At 36.9% G+C, this 16,465-nt stretch overlaps 3 protein-coding genes across 3 annotated transcripts; 1 reads left to right on the top strand and 2 right to left on the bottom strand.

The window, feature by feature from the left end:
• Positions 1-1,847: 1,847 nt before the first annotated feature.
• LOC133704347 (GCN5-related N-acetyltransferase 8-like) lies at positions 1,848-2,918 on the top strand. The gene has a single exon (XM_062129154.1). The coding sequence runs from the start codon at positions 2,091-2,093 to the stop codon at positions 2,799-2,801; it is 711 nt and encodes a 236-aa protein (XP_061985138.1). The 5' UTR covers positions 1,848-2,090; the 3' UTR covers positions 2,802-2,918.
• A 1,633-nt stretch (positions 2,919-4,551) lies between these two features.
• On the bottom strand, positions 4,552-6,336 carry LOC133704697 (GCN5-related N-acetyltransferase 8-like). The gene is made up of 2 exons (XM_062129617.1): positions 5,543-6,336; positions 4,552-5,016 (listed from the first exon to the last, which is right to left on the bottom strand). Exon 1 carries the CDS (start codon positions 6,252-6,254, stop codon positions 5,544-5,546), a length of 711 nt encoding a protein of 236 aa, XP_061985601.1. The 5' UTR covers positions 6,255-6,336; the 3' UTR covers positions 4,552-5,016; position 5,543.
• A 961-nt stretch (positions 6,337-7,297) lies between these two features.
• Positions 7,298-15,821, bottom strand: LOC133704868 (lysine-specific demethylase ELF6-like). The gene is made up of 7 exons (XM_062129902.1): positions 14,170-15,821; positions 13,256-13,334; positions 12,998-13,065; positions 12,598-12,748; positions 11,423-11,988; positions 10,296-10,475; positions 7,298-10,145 (listed from the first exon to the last, which is right to left on the bottom strand). Exons 1-7 carry the CDS (start codon positions 15,335-15,337, stop codon positions 7,492-7,494), a joined length of 4,866 nt encoding a protein of 1,621 aa, XP_061985886.1. The 5' UTR covers positions 15,338-15,821; the 3' UTR covers positions 7,298-7,491.
• Between the last annotated feature and the right edge of the window lie 644 nt (positions 15,822-16,465).

Genomic DNA, 16,465 nt, shown 5'->3' with positions numbered 1-16,465 from the left:
TTCAGGGGGGAAATTTAGATGAAAATTTTAAAAAAGATGAAAATAAAAATAAATAGATTATTAATAGTTTATATAACCACGAGGATTAACTAATAATTTTTATTAATATGCAATAATTAAATTATAATTAACTCCTCCTCCTCCTCCTCCTCTTCTTAACAAAAACACGAGCAAGGTATGATGCGATCTCTTCATTTAAGCTTTACCAGGAGGTTCATTTTCCATTTACATTCGTCAACGAGTTCACTTCTGTAATTCTTTTTGGCAAATTACGTTAATAATAGGCCACGTATACATTTCCTTAGTGGATCATCATTTATTTGCCTTGATTAATGACCATTAAAAGGCCTTCTTCGCCGGGCATGGAGAATTCAGAAAACTATATATATCCCATATTATGGAAATGATAATTACTCAGTGACGTAGACGATTTCTAAAATAAGAATCTTGATTAACATTTCCCCTGGAGATCACACTTCAAGATTATATATATATATATATATATATATATATATATATATATATATATATATATATATATATATATATATATATATATATATCTAAAGTAGAGGTGAGAAAAAAAATCAAAAAAATCAGAAAAAAAAATAATTGAAAAACCGATCGACCGTGAAAAAAAATCGATTATAATTTTAATAAAAAAACCGATTGGTTCAGTTCGGTTTTGGTTTTATAAATCTGAAACTGAAAAAACCGAATCTAACCCAAATAGAAAAAAAATCAAGTCAAACAGGAAAAAAACTGCATCAAACAGAGCCAAACCAGAACCGGTCAGTTTGAACCGGTTTTGTTTAAAAAAAAAAACAGTATAATTACTTTTATTTAATAAAACTGAAAATAATCACTACTCGTAGTCTATAGTTTTCAAAGATTTGAATGCAGGGGGTTGCTCAAAGATTTGAATGCAGGAGGTGCATGGTTTTAATTAATCAGATGCAATGAACACACACATTGAACTTGGACATGGCTTAAAGCTTAATTAGCTATATATTCAATGTTCTTTATCTCTGTAGCCCTACGAAGTTCTATCCTTTGACCCACCCTGTTTTCATGATGTCATGAGCTGCGTGTCACTTAATTAGGCTCCTAACCTGGACCTTATGCGAAAAAACGACGAGGAAAGAAAAAGACAGAAGGATCTACTCCTAGTTAGACACACTAAATACAATAGAATCCTTCCTCAAACGACCCATGCATGAAGTTACTGCTTTCTCAGAAAGAAGAGGGCTAGACAACTTAATTGGTGTCGTCTTCTAGTTATAGTTAATTGGATGATAATTGAGATGCAAACTTGCACGTAGCTAGCTCATTAAGGAAGCATGTTCAATATTTTTTTTTTTAGTTTAATGTGGATGTCCGGGTCAGCTTGCGCGTACCTCGACTAATCTCACGAGCTCTGAAGTTAACGACCATGTAAGCCTCCAGTGGCCATCATATGAGCAACCTAGAGCTCGAACCTGAGACCACAGAGAGAGCAAACCTTTTGGTCCAAAACTCTTACCACTAGGCCACCACCTAGATGGTTGAAGCATGTTCATTATTCATCATTATTCATTACTCTTTGAATGGTGTTACGAATGGGTTTTGCTTCTTCAGAAAATTGAACAAATGGATAATGGTGAGAGTAATCCTTCCACCTTTACAAAGAAAGTAATTTATTTCCACCAATGAAGCTTTCCTCTACGTCAAAAAACAATTATTGATTAATATATTTTTCATAGAGCCATCTTTGAATGCATTATCACATTCTCAAGAGTCACGAAGTTACCTATAAATATTCTTATGCTGAACAATGAAGTTGCAAGGAAAACATATATACACGACAAAGATAGAAACATTGAAAGTGAGAAGAGAGATTGTCTTCGAGAAATCAAAAGAAAGAAAGAGAAAAAAGAAGAAGAACGATATATATCTTGTTTGGAATATTTCTCTATAAAACCCCCTAAAGCCCCTTGCCTAATTCCTACAATTCACTCTTCATTTTCTTTGAGCAATCCATTCACTTCTCTAGAACCTCTCATTGCTTGCCCATAAACCCTAAATAATCACAAAAAACCAAAACCAAACCAATGGCTTCCACTATATCACCACCACCAGCTGCAGCTCTAGCCTCCATCGCCACCCCCACCATCCTAGTGGGTCAACACCAACTCTACACTCGTATTCGCCTAGCAACACCCGCTGATGTCCCTCACATCCACAAACTCATTTATCAAATGGCTGTCTTTCAAAATGAAACTCATCTCTTCACTGCAACTGAATCCTCCCTTGCTTCCACCCTCTTTAACTCACCTCCTTTCCAATCCTTCACCGTCTTTATCCTTGAGGTCTCGTCCAACCCCTTCAAAAATATTCACTCTCCAGCTTTCCTTCCCATTGAACGCACCGTCCTTGTTGATCATGTAGCTGCTGATCCCGAGGCCGAAACATTTAAGAGTGGTGTTGCTAATGAAGATGATGATGGTGATGATGTTACTGTGGCAGGGTTCGTATTGTTTGTGCCAAGTTACACTACATTTGCAGGGAAGCCAGGGTTTCACGTGGAGGATCTGTTGGTTAGGGAGTGTTATAGAAGGAAAGGTTTTGGGAAGATGTTGTTGTCCGCGGTGGCGGAGCAGGCGGTGAAGATGGGGTTTAAGAGAGTGGAGTGGTCAGTTCTGGAGTGGAATGTGAATGCTATCAAGTTTTATGAGGAGATGGGCGCTAAGGTTTTGACTGAGTGGCGGGTTTGCAGGTTGACTGGCGATGCTCTTGAGGCTTATGGTGATGCTAATTACTAGAGTTTTTCTCTCTTTTTGGAATCAAGATATAAATAATGCTAATATTAATAATGAAAAATATTTTCGAAAGAAAAAACAGAAATAAATAAATAAATCCTCTTCCCTTTTTGGGGTCTAGGTAAGCTGCCTTCATTATTGAGGTGGGAAAATATTGAGCAACAATAATCTTTTGTGTGTGGAAGAAGCCTTGTGGCATTTGCATTTTGTGCTAGCTCAATATTTAATGAAATCGGTCCTTTACTTATGGTTAAAGAGAAAATCTTGTGTTGTCTAAATTCCTTAGCTTGTTTAAGCATCTGGCCTATATAAAAAAAAAAACCTAGATAGGTGGTTCATGCTATATTATGGGTTGAGTTAATTTTTTTTAATATAAAAATATATTAAGATGATGCTTATGTTTTTTAAAAATCAAAAAAATATAAGATTCAGATAATTGATTTAACTGAGTTTAATAAGTTTAGTTAATCTAATAATATAATTAGAAAAAAAATATCAACAACAAATAAAGTGAAAAAAATTAACAATAATTTAATGCAAACAAAAAAAATTTACACTACTACCACAAAAATATATCTTTTCAATATTCTTAAAAGGTTCTATGATTTTATTTGTTAACAAAATAAAATTTGAATGAGAATTGAATGATGACATAGAAAGCAAAATGAAAAGAAATATGAATTTCAATTCTTAGCAAATAAAATGTCAAATGATGAAATTAACAAAAAATAACTCGAGTCTATCCAAGCTAGCAAGCTAAATATGTGATCTAGTTGTGAGACCGAAATAACTCAATGGAAAACAAATCAAGTATAATTTTGAAGTTTAATTATCAAATGACCTAGGTGTTAATGCAAAATAAAAAAAAAAACTTAAAAAAAAAAGACTTGAGTCAACCCTAGCAAACTACCAAATCCATGATTTGGGGCATGAAATTAGGATAAATTCATATAAATAAAAATGAAAAAAAAAACTAATACAAATCCCCAACAAACATAATATCAAAAGATGAAATTAAAAAAAGGATTGAATCCAACCTTGTCTAATCTCTTAAACTCATGACATGTGTCATGAGGTCCATGAAGCTAAATTCTCAATCAACCAAATAATGAGTGGTAAAGTTGAAAAAATGAAAAAAAGATAAAACAAAAATAGAATTGAAAAGACAAGAAATTGATATAAAAAGAAAATGAAATCAAATTATAAGGGATTAAATTGAAAAAAAATTTAATTAAAAAAAGCTTAAGAAAAGAATGTGAACCAAATTTGATATAAAAATCAAATATCAAATGATAAACTTGAAAAAAAAATCAAGTTTGATGTAATTAAAAAAAACAAGGACTAAATGTGATAAAATTAACAAATAATCATAATTTTCTGATTTTTTGCAAGGGCAGTGTGTTTTTCAATCTTGAAGAGAGAGAAAAGAGAAAAAAAAAATATTATCAAAGCTTCATCGTGTAGGGGGCGGCGGCGGGGGCGGCTACACACGTCTCACCCTCACAAAAAGAATGACAAGATGCAATGGATACTGCCTTAGAATGTAGTGTTTGGCTACTGAAAGGTGCCGCACTCGCTGTTTAAAGGGCATAAACACCTCCCAATGCATGCTCCTAGGGTGTTTTTGGATTTTTTTATTTTTTTTAAGGTTTGTATGGTGTATTTTATTTGAATGCATCTTGGTGATGCTATCCACTCTCAATGCTCGTAGCGATGTTAATTACTGTAGAAAATAAGCTTTGCAGGAGGTTCATGAATAAATAACAATATAACTTTTCTAGAATTTGCACTAAGGGCGTGCCTTAACAAGGATTAAACATGTTCTTCCACCACTACCTATTTGTGATCCAACAACCAAAAACAAGGTAATTAACCTTAAATGTGTGTTCGAAAGGCACATATTAAACGAACCTATAATAAGAATTTCTCGTGCTTTCTGGGGTGATTATGAACCAGAACTCATCTGGGCTAGTAAAAAAACTTCATAGAGATTGATGCAGCTCTTGTGACCTTTGTAACCATGGGCTTCCAGCCCAATATTAATGGCATGGTTCTTTTAGCTGTTAAAAAAAAAGAGAGAACCTTGTGTTTTCTGCAGTCTGGAGACGGTTCTAGGCACATCCCTGGAGAATAGAATCAAATCTTGCTATTTATCATTTTTATTTCTTGAACTGCACAAAGAAGAGATCGATGGACATGTCCCTTCGGCCTGAAATTACTGCACAACCCCAAATCCCAATTAACCAGCAGACCACGGACGCAATGCAATACAAATACCAATTTTTTGTACTCAAACAGAAATCTTAACACATACTAACAAGCAGAGACCATCTCCAATAAGCCTGTTTGATTTTATTTAGGTTCATTCTTATTCGATGTTTAATTTATCCCCATCTTGCACTATTCCAACATTGAAAAGAGACAAGCTTCTAAAATCCTTTCTTCCCCCTTTATCTATAACATGAATGACAAAGCAATCACATTTCCTTCTCAGAAATTTCAATGTCCTATCAAAGTAGATTGAGTTCAATAACAGAAAAACCAAACAAATATTTATTTAATGTTGAGTTCATTAGAAACTAGAACTTAAATATAAAAATAACAAGAGCACGACTTGAAATTCCCTTTTGCTTTCTTTGTTTTTGATCTACAGACAGAAACATGAAATACATAGACCCACAAAGGCATTTCTAAGACATAACCCAACAAATCTTAACCCCTCAAGAAAACACAAAGAAACTCACTTCAAATGGCATCACGATAAGCCTCAAGTGCAGGGCCAGTCAGCCGGCAAATCCTCCATTCTGGCAAAACATCAGCACCCATTTCCTCGTAAAACTTGATAGCATTAACATTCCAGTCAAGAACGACCCATTCCACTCTCCCATACCCCATTTTCACGGCCTGTGAAGCCACAGCAGAAAGCAACAACTTCCCTAGTCCCTTTCTTCTATAGCACTCCCTCACGAACAAATCCTCCACATAAAACCCTGGCTTCCCCAAAAAAGTTGAGAAATTTGGAAAAAACAAAACAAACCCAGCAACAACAACATCACCATTGGTCCCATTTTTGAAAGTCTCAGCTTCTGGGTCTATTAAAGAATGATCAAGATTGAAAATTCTTTCAATGGGAGTGAAGCTTTGAGAATGGAAGTTCGAATCTTTTTCAAAAGGGTGTGAGGAGACTTCAAGAAGGAAGATGGTGAAAGATAGGAAAGGTGGAGACTTGAAGAGGGTAGAGGCAAGGGAGGATTCTGTGGCAGTGAAAAGGTGGGTTAACTTTTCAAAGATGGCCATTTGGTGGATGAGTTTGTGGATGTGAGGGATGTCTAGGGGTGTTGCTAGGCGGATCCTGGCGAAGAGAGGGTGGCCTACTGGTGTTGAGTCTGAGTCTGGGAGGCCTGTAGGGGCGGTGGGGGCGGGGGTTGGCGGTAGGGGCGGGGCTGCGGCGGCCATTTTGGTGGAAATGGAAATGGGAGGTTCTAGAGAAATGGGGAACGATTGAAGAAAAGAGAAGGTTGGGGCTTGGGGGTAGGGGTGTGGGGTGTAGTTTACGTGGGGTGGGAGTCTTATTTACGAGGTTTTAGGGTGTTTTAAGGGGACTTTATGGGCATTTTATCGGAGAGGGAGGGTGATTTTGTCAAGAAAACTTCTGTGGGATTTTTCCTTTAAAGTTATTTTGCACAAGGAAAAATGGACCATGTTCTGCTTCAAGTTTGGCCCATCCGGTCACTAGTAAGTATTTGTTTGATAACGCACGAAAATCACTTAAAAAATAATTTAATGATTTTAACGTGATTTTTTACGATCTTTATTCTTTTTTTTTTATTGAAACTATTTAAAGAAGATTAAAGAAAATGCTTTTAAAAAAATACTAAAACTGCAACTATTGATAAAACAGCATGTATGTGGATTAACTTTTTGTTATTGCATCATGGATGATGTGCCTAAAACGTAAAACCAGAGCAAATGAAACTTAGTTTTTAGTGCATGTCTGCATGAGAACAGGAAACATGTCCAATAACATTTGAGTGAATCGAATATGATCCTGAAAATCAGTTTAAAAAAAACGCTGACATTATGCATTGTACATGGTCCTGATAACCTTAATTTTGATCCAGGAATTTGGACAGGCCTGGTGTGTGCACTAGGCCAGCACCAATATCAATGTGTATACCTTTGTCAAGCATGAGATATTTGCTGCTTGTGATGATATCAACGCTCAATAACACAAGTCAGAACAAGTGAACAGTCACATTCATGACTACATGCCAGGAAATGTCATGGGAGAGTAGGAGATTAAGATTTGTTTATTAGTTCCATGATTACACGGCTTCTAGGAAACCTACCAAGAGACCAACCAGAGAGGCCGCAACATGTTACGTAGCTTAACATCTCTAAAAGAGTTTCCTCTAAAGCTAATTATGTATGGACGTTGCCCTTGTGGTCATCAGTCCTATTCAAAAGAAATAGGTATCGAAAGATCCAGATGCATAGGATTAGGAACAGGAAAAGGGGTTTTGAACTATCACTGAATTCAAATAATTGAAGAATGTATGCCCCCGCTACAAAAGGATCAGTCTAACCCTAACCTACAACATTCAAGCTTTTATACGACTTTGCAGGCCGCTTTGGCCTCAATTCAATCTCATTTCCATATGGTACAGAGCCAGCCTGATTACAAAACAAATCTTCAGTCAGGTGTGTTCAAATAGTGTCCTGTTTTCCTCCTATGCCGACTAAAGTCTGATACAAACCTGAAAGAAAGGCCACAGCCATCGACCTTGCAGTGGTATGGCTTCTCACCAGTGTGCACCCGTATATGCTCAATCCTAGCCCATGCCCACTTGAATGACATGGTGCAACCCTTCCATGGACACTTGAGGGGTCTATCATCTTCATGAACACGTTGATGAACTATTGCATATTTGTGGGAACTAAACTTCTTACCACATCCATCATATGTGCATCGATTGCCCTTGTGCAACTGTAACTCTGCTTTTGTCTCAAAACTCATGCGGCAACCTTCTAGGTCACACTTGTAAGATCTTTGTGTGATTTCTTTCCTTTTTGAGCGAGGAACTGAAACATTAGAAGGTTTCTTTAACCTCTTCGGTATTGGATTCTCCTCAGCTGATTTCCCAACATCTTTCCCAGCCCTCGGTCTCAATCCTTCACATGGACTCCTAATAAAGCCATTGCTATCGATCTTGTTTTCTGTTAGCTGCTCCACTTCACCCTTTCTTTTTCTTCCCTTTCCAGCAGTTGGTCTAGAGTCTACAACAGCAGACTCGATGCTCTCAATCTCCTGAGATGAACAAAATTTGTTGCACGTTACCATGCTTTCTCCAACACATGATTTGTCATTAATGTTGGAACATTTTATAACCGGGGAAGGAGTCGGCGGCTGATTTACCAGAATAACATGGGCAGAAACATGTATGTCCTCATTAATCAAACTTGTGCCCTGGTGTATTTTCTGCACCTCACTGTCTCTAGTCACCCCATCACTGGAATGAATTTCCTTCTCTACTTCAGGTTCTAAATCCATGCAAGCATACGAGTCTTGAATAGCACAAATCTCTTTTGAAGCTTCAGAAAGTTCTTGATTTATGGTTGCAGAATTAGAGGCAAGTTCCTCCACAGTGCATATGTCTGTAGTTCGAATTTCTGGTGGCACAATGGTGTCCAAAGTTGAGCCACTGCACAAATAATTTTCAGCATAGGCCTGCCTATGAAGTTTAGAGAATTCTGATGAAGCAGTAGATGAATTTATTTCCATTTGTGCAACAGAACATGAGATAAGTTCCTTGTTAGAATCATTTGTAGTCTGAAACACCAGCTGCTTGCCATTTTCAAAAGCCATGCCATTGCACAAGTTGACTGTGGCATGCAGCTCTCTATGAAATTCAGAACTTTCATCTATAGGCACAAGATTAGTCACACTAATAACATTACCCGGAACGATTTCATCATTACTCCCATTTTTTATTTCAGCTTCTTTCTGCGTCTTCTTTTGTGCAGCACGGGTCTCTTGCTCATGACCACATCTTTCATCCAGTGAGGTAGTAGGCTGATTCATCAATGTGTCATCACTTGAAGAGCACTGGTCACCATTAGTTCTGTTTTTAGTCACAAGTTCTCTTTTCACTTCATCATCCAAAGTCACAGGAGGAGATACCTCATTGTTAATGAAAGAATTCTCCACAACTACATCCGCCTTTAGTCCGATGGGGGGGGGAGAAACATGTAAACTTGCTACGTTAGCAAGATCAGAAACCTCGTCTACTGAAGCATCGCCATCATCCAGGACCCTCTGTTGCCCTTCAGAAACCATATTACAAGTCTCACCCATGTTGACATTTCCCAAAACTTGATCCTCTCTATGCATTTCAAATCTTTCATTAGCTACAGTGATGAATGGACTACAGCATTTTGTGGCGTAAAAATCCTGTTTTTCACTGGTTCCTCCAGAGGCATTTAGCTGATGCTCTATCTCAGAAGTACCACTGGCTTTTACATTACAAATATTTCTCGCATTTTTTGATTCCTTCAGCAGTTGATCCTCAATCTGGCCCTTAACACTTTTGACAGCAACAGTAGCAGTGAGAATTGAACATGCATCTTGTGATGGAGCAGAATTCAAGGTCAAGCCACCAGCTGCTTCAAGCACCTTGACTTCATGCAGCATTTCAGGATCTTCAATGGGAGAAAAACCAAATCCTGCAGAACCACTTCTGGTAATCCCAATATTGCAAGGGTAAATTACAGTTGTTTGTTCAGTATATTTATCAGGATCATCACCACTAGCTCCTGAAACCTCTTCTGCAAAGCACCTTCTAGAGCATCCTTCAAGCCCATTTGTTGAATAATCTATTTTTACCTTGTACTTCCTTCTAGTGTACTGAACAAGTTTTTCCTCTTTTTTGACAGTGAGACCATCTGACTTATTCCCCGACATTTCATCTTTGTCTGGTTCAATAATCTCGCATGGTTTACGATGGAAAGGCTGATTTAACTTTATTCTTGACCGAGATCTTCTAGATTGCCATTTGATGTTTAAGAAATCTGTGAGACTTCTGTCAGAGAATAATCCTCCCAATGCCAATGCATGTTGGACTTTCTTAGATGGAGAGTTCTTTCTGATCTTTACACAATACCGTAAGTTGATACCCAGTTTTGATGTCCAGTCTTCTCCACATTCATGATGATCTTCATCATCAATTGCAAGATTTATCAAGTTCAGATCTTCTTTCGATGCTGCTTCTAAAGGAACCTCATTATAATTGAAAGGACTCTCAATTTCCTCAGCGATGGCATAAGCATGTGCTTTTATTTTTTGATAGTCTACATATAAAATTTGCAAAAATAATTATTGACCAATTTGACAAACAGACACCCAATATCAAAGAGAATAAACAGGATAGCACGCCATGCATGTGCATACGTTAAATCTCATTTTATCAAGTAACTACAGAAAAATTGAGCCCATCTCACCTGAATGGCAAATTATAAGCAAGTTAGCTCCACCTTTAGACTGTAACAGCTCCTCAATTTGGACACCATGCTCCAGGCAGAAAATACGAGGTCTCAAAAACTTATGAGAAGTGTTCCACCCTGTGGGCATTGGAAGATCCTTCAGAGGCACAGAATAATCTTTGACAGGACCATGATCATCTGCAGAGCCAAGAAAAATGGACGAACTGATTAACTTTAGCACCTGAAGAGGCCCAGCAGAACAAAATGGTAAATTTACAATGATAAGATTTGATGTTTCAATTTACTCTAATGAGGAATCATATGCATCATTTTAGGCCACTGTTATCTTCTATAAACTTGAGATATAGCAGCCATTAAAAAATCACACAAACTGTAAGCATCCCACAAATATTTTACCAAATGGCAATCAAATGTTGGTCACTTTTGCATTTCCATGAATTCTACACAACAAAAGTGAAGGGCAGTATTGAGAATAACCATTTGCACAACATTTCAGTGCAGTAGGACATCTCACACAATTAGCTGATTCACAGTCATACCAAGAAATAGGATAGTACTATGGAACTGCATATAGAGGAGCTAAAAACTACTTACACATGTCTCCTGGTTGAACTTTTATGGTTTAACACTATATGAAATTGGACAAGTGCATTACATGATAAAAAAAAAAGACATGCACAAAAAAGAAAAGAATAAATTGACTGCAACTAGATGTGCCAGGATAAACCACACAGCACTATGTTAGAATTCATCTGATACTGCTCAGATTTTCTCCATCTGAAATGCAGGAAGTTGATAGGTGAAGCATATGGAATTTAGAGTTCTAAGTATTGATTCATAAAAATGTAAAAGAACATAGGAATTATTTGATCTCCCATAACAATAATGGTGGCATGCATTGGAAACTGGGTAAATATTCCAAAACGCTCTGAATCATGCAAAGACAATCTTTTGTACAACCTCAACCTAGTGCCTTCCTATATTAATTAAAATTTCCTATACAGGGGAAGATTATGCTCTATACCGGATCAAGCAAGAAGTCATTATCAAATGTGAAAAAAGGAAAAATAACAAGAGTAAGGGAGTAAACAATACCAGAATATAGAGTAAATTAAATTCAATACCTGAAACAGAGCCTTTGCAGGTGCTATCAGAGTCTAAAGAAGGCTGAACATTATCAATTCTTGTAACTCTTGGCTCTTCGCCGGGCATCAATTCTATTGATGCTTTCTCATGTGGTTGCAACACTGACATAAAAGGAAAACCAAGGATTCCACAAGCCACACATGCTAATGTCCCCGAATCAACTTGAAAATCACATGACAAATCATCTTCTTCCATATATAAATCATCAAGAGTTTCCATATACAAGCTCATCTCCTTAAACAGGTCATTCTCATTGCAATTCCTATTTACATCGAAATTAATATGGGAAGCATTTTGTTTTGGTGTGGTAGTAATAGTAGAAGTTATGTTGAGTAAGTGAGACTCTTTACTTGCACAAGGAAGCAAATCAGGGTTCCATATCACCGCATGACAAGTGGAGTTTTTCTCAAGAAAAGCAGATAAAATGTCATTTTCTTTTAACATGTCTTCTAGAAAAGCCTCCTTTACTGACAACTCTCTTTCTTCTCTCTGACGATCTCTAAGACGAGAACTCCGAGCACCTGGTAGTAAGGATCGCGGCACCCTGGCATCAAAAGAAGTCCACAACAATAATCAATGAAGCATACCAATAATAACTTTATAAATGCAATAAAAAATAGAAGATGATCACACAAACTATTCAAACATAAGAATATAAAGTACTACAGAACAGAAAAATATTTGTGTGGTGATGGGGCTCAAACGCTCCACAGAATCTAGCCAGATATATTTCAATATTACAAAAGTAGTTCACATGTAATTTTAAAATCATGTCAAAGGATCAACATAAAAGCAGGTTGGTTAATCCCCTGAACATCTAGTGAAAAAACAAATGATTTCAAATAGAAATCAAAATGTGTATATATATAAACTAGTTGAAATGAACCATGCAAACATGAAATACAATATGGGACGGATTAAAACAATCCATCACAGATCTCAAAGTTTTCTATTGATCACCATAACAAGACATGCCACAAAAGTAATTTGAAAAACTAGAACATTCATTGTCGATTTTCACCTACAAAGCATTTTATCTATGCTCCATCAGGCCAAAAGCTTTCAACAGAGTGGGCAAACAATTTTCATAGAGAAAGTTTCATAAACTACAACATACAGGACAGCTACAGTCAGTACTCAATAGTCCACTTACCTTGAAACAAAAGACATGGTCAACAGGTATAGAAGCTGCTGATGTGAAAGCATGGGAAGATAGTTCATGGCAGCTCTACGGACTGCGGCTTCCTTGGCTACTTTAAGCCATTGTGGAGTTCCAAAATTGGCAGCTTCCCCACAGTTAAAACCTATCACGATCCACAGTTAAAACAAGGTAAAGCAATATTTCATCCAAGTCAATGAAATAGCATATTGCCTATGAGAAACAAGAAAAAAAATATGTAATTAATTTTGTTGTGTGTTTTTTTTTTTTTTTTTTTTTTTGGGGGGGGGGGGGGGGGGGGGTGGGGGGGTGTTAAGTAAACGAGGGTGTTCATCAGACTAATAGCAATTATGTCCTTCATAAGTTCTACAAGAAATGCAATAGTAAAGCCTACCGTGGCTGAATCCTACATGGTAGGCCCTTGGAAAAGTCACAACAAATTCACCAGGATTCTGTACTAACCTACAGCAAAGACCAGAATCAGATTGATCAGAATTTCAACAGTTACAGTCAGCATAACCCCCAATTCAAAAATCAAGACCACCTCTAAATCTGACTTTTCATGAAAAAGACCCATCCATTTCTGTAAACATCTGGGCCATGAGGGACCAAAGCTACAAGTGAAAATAAAAGGGAAAGAAGAATGACCTACCTACAACAAGGAATGCCTGAGGAAATTATTGCTTTAGGAGACAGAAGAGTTGTCTTCTCACCCAACAGACTCAGGGCAGCTAGCAAAAGAAAGCAGAATTAAGTTACAAAAACACCAATAAGAAAAAATGTCCAACAATTCCAGATTCAAACAGACCATTTCATTAAAACAGAGTTGATACAAGTTGCAAGACTAACAAATATGCCTTTTGAAATAGTTTCGAACTAGAACTTACACAATTTGAGAAAATACAAATAATACAGCTTTGGATTGTATAAATCTAAAAAAAAAAAATAATAATAAATAAAAAGATGCAAAATACAAATTCATTAATCATGAGAATTCTTTGCAACCTGATTTAGGCCTCGTTTATCATCAATTCTGGTGCACATTTAGACAGTTGGCCTTCAACAGGCCTGGCAGGTCCATTTTGTCATGATCAACTTGAATTGAACTTAGGTTGCATACTTCTTTGTGGGTAAGATTAATTTCCATTGCTAAGAAGTCCAAAACCATGAATTAAGGGGTCATCATTTGTGTAGCATTAAAATAGGAAATCAGGAAGCACAGTACCCATTGGAGAAGCTACATTGGACCTAGATAACAATAGGTGGAAATTTGAGAGAATGATGAGCTAACAGATAGGGGAATTTTGTAACAAGGAAATACCTCTGATTGCAAAATAGCAAGACTTAATCATTGACGAGATATATCTCAAACACAACAAAAAGTTCTACAAGTCCATTTCTTTGCTACAGTTTTGGCAATAAAATGGCCAAGCAGAAAGAGAGATCAAATAAACAAAAAGCACATGAAGGAGGACCTCTTCATAAGCAAATACATAATCTCTAGGAAGGCATGACAGAGAAATAGGATCAATCATGCTAAATAAAATGTCAGAAATTAAAACATACCTAAGCGATCAATATTGCCACCATAAGCCTCAGTGCGTATAACTTCCTCAAAAGAAAATACATAATCTCCAGGGACAGCATACCAAGTCTTTGGAGAACCGGTATGTAGAAAATTCATGCTGTGAAGTTCATGATCCTCAACATGCCAAGCAAACCAACTAAACAACATACCAATGTAGACCATAGGTGAAGTAACACCTGGGATATCATCTGGCATAAATCGTGTAAGAGAGCCAGGTGAGCGCGCAATCACCTGCAGATTCCAAGGGCTATTTGAAAGTTTCCAACCTGCAGTACCTTCCATATCGTTAGTTGCAGTTACACTTTTTTGCTTTGAAGACCTCAGATTATCCTCTGCGAATGAAGTCAAAGATGCCATAGATGACCTGGGTGTCGTCTCCAAACACAAGCTTGGCACATTCTTAATGGAAACACCTTTAACCTCATCATTATGGGAATTCTTTACATCATCCATATCATTTGTACTGCAAACAGGGCTTTCTCTACTCCTGCGATAAGACTGATATGATGCCCTCTTCCTCCTCCGTCTAGGGAAGTACCTGGAGTGGCTTTCTGGTTCCCCAAAACCCGAACCAGGCACATCATTTGCATATTCCACGTAGATAGGCTTCTCAGAAGCTGCCTTCCAAAACAATGCCTCTATAACCAATGGATTAACCTCCTTAAGCATACCTAACAAACTCCTTGCAAAAGCCTTAGACTTTGACTCAAACTGTTCCAATGTGTAAGCCTCCCCACTTTGCCACACTTGCTTATGAACACCTGATTGCAGATTCTCCTTAACCATCCCTTTTGCTTTCTTCACACTCTGCCCTAACTCCTGCTGCCTAGTTGTAAACACCGCCCTATTCTCCCCATCATTACCACCATCCCTTAAAACACCGTTTGACGAGGAACAAACATTCGACAAGTCCACATCATCACCCAACTCCGGACACTTAGAAAGCGACCTATTCAAGTTACTAAAAACATATCTTTTCGAAGGCTTAGGCAATGGGGGTATGATCTTACAAATCCCAAAAGCACTAGCTTCCTTCTCAATTTTCGATATATATGCAACTGGGTCTGCAAATTCAGTATCGGTTGGCCTAAACTCGGGTGCCAAAGGCAACCCTTTTAGCCATTTGGGTATTTCCACATTACCCATTTCAACAAATTTTCACATTAACACCGATTACAACAGCACATCAAAATCACCATGACCACGCCATATCATGCTCAAGTTTGTAACTTTCATTGTCATTCAAGCTAAAGAGCCCATTTGAAAACCCTAGTCCAAAGATTCTAACTTGGTGAAATCGTTAAATGGGTTTTGTGTTGTGTAGTGATTAAGCTACATTAACTTGGAAAAACAAGCAAAGGTAAGATAAAATAAGTTAAAAAAAACAGAACCTGGATAAAAGCAAGAGATTTTCTTCGATTTTGCCCTAATCAAAACCACCAAACTGGAGAGGAGGAGGAAGAGAGAACGGAAGAGAAGGGGGCTTGGAGGTTTGTATAGGTTAAGAGGCATTTTCTCATCCCGGCGCAAGGTAGCATCTTAGTGTGTCGGTGTGTTAACGTGACACGGGGAGACAATGCGCACGGGTGAAGCTCCCGTTTGTTCACTGTACGATTTCAGTCGGGGGGCTTTTTTAGCGCGAAATAAGGGGTGTATTGTGTACCTCAAGCGCATTTTAGCAGTAGGCGGTGATAAAATATAGAAAGGGACATCTGAGGTGTGTAGAGATATGGATACGATTGTGATGCATATGCGATGATCAAGAACAAGAATATAATATGAATTCTTGATTCGATCATGGAGTAACCTTGGAATTTTTTTAAATTACTAAGTATTAAGTATTACTGTGAAAGGCATGAGTTTTTTAATTGTGTAAAGCTCTCCTACTCATCTTCTCAAACATTTCTGTAAATAAATTGTGTAAAATTTTATATTTTTTTAATTTGATTTTTAATGATTTAGTTCTCATTGAAAAGCAATTAATTTTAATTTCTTATAAAAAATAATATTAAAAAAAAGAGTTAAAATGAAAAAAACACTAAACATAAATAGTATGTCATAAATTTCTTAAAAGATTCATTTTAATCATTGAATTTTAAAAATCATTTAAATTATACAATTTCAATACCTTAATATTTTTTCAATTTAATTTTAATATAAAAATTTATTTTTATTAATTTTCTAGTCCGTAGTTGAGAGAAGAGAAAGAAAAGTCGTAGGATTTTGGTGGAAAAGAGAGAAAAGTGTCATCAACACTGATTTAGACAACCAAAA

Source organism: Populus nigra, chromosome 10 (genome assembly GCF_951802175.1).
Source record: "Populus nigra chromosome 10, ddPopNigr1.1, whole genome shotgun sequence".
Lineage (NCBI taxonomy): Eukaryota > Viridiplantae > Streptophyta > Magnoliopsida > Malpighiales > Salicaceae > Populus > Populus nigra.
The sequence above is the reverse complement of the archived record's forward strand: the minus strand, read 5'-3'. Positions and strand labels throughout refer to the sequence as shown.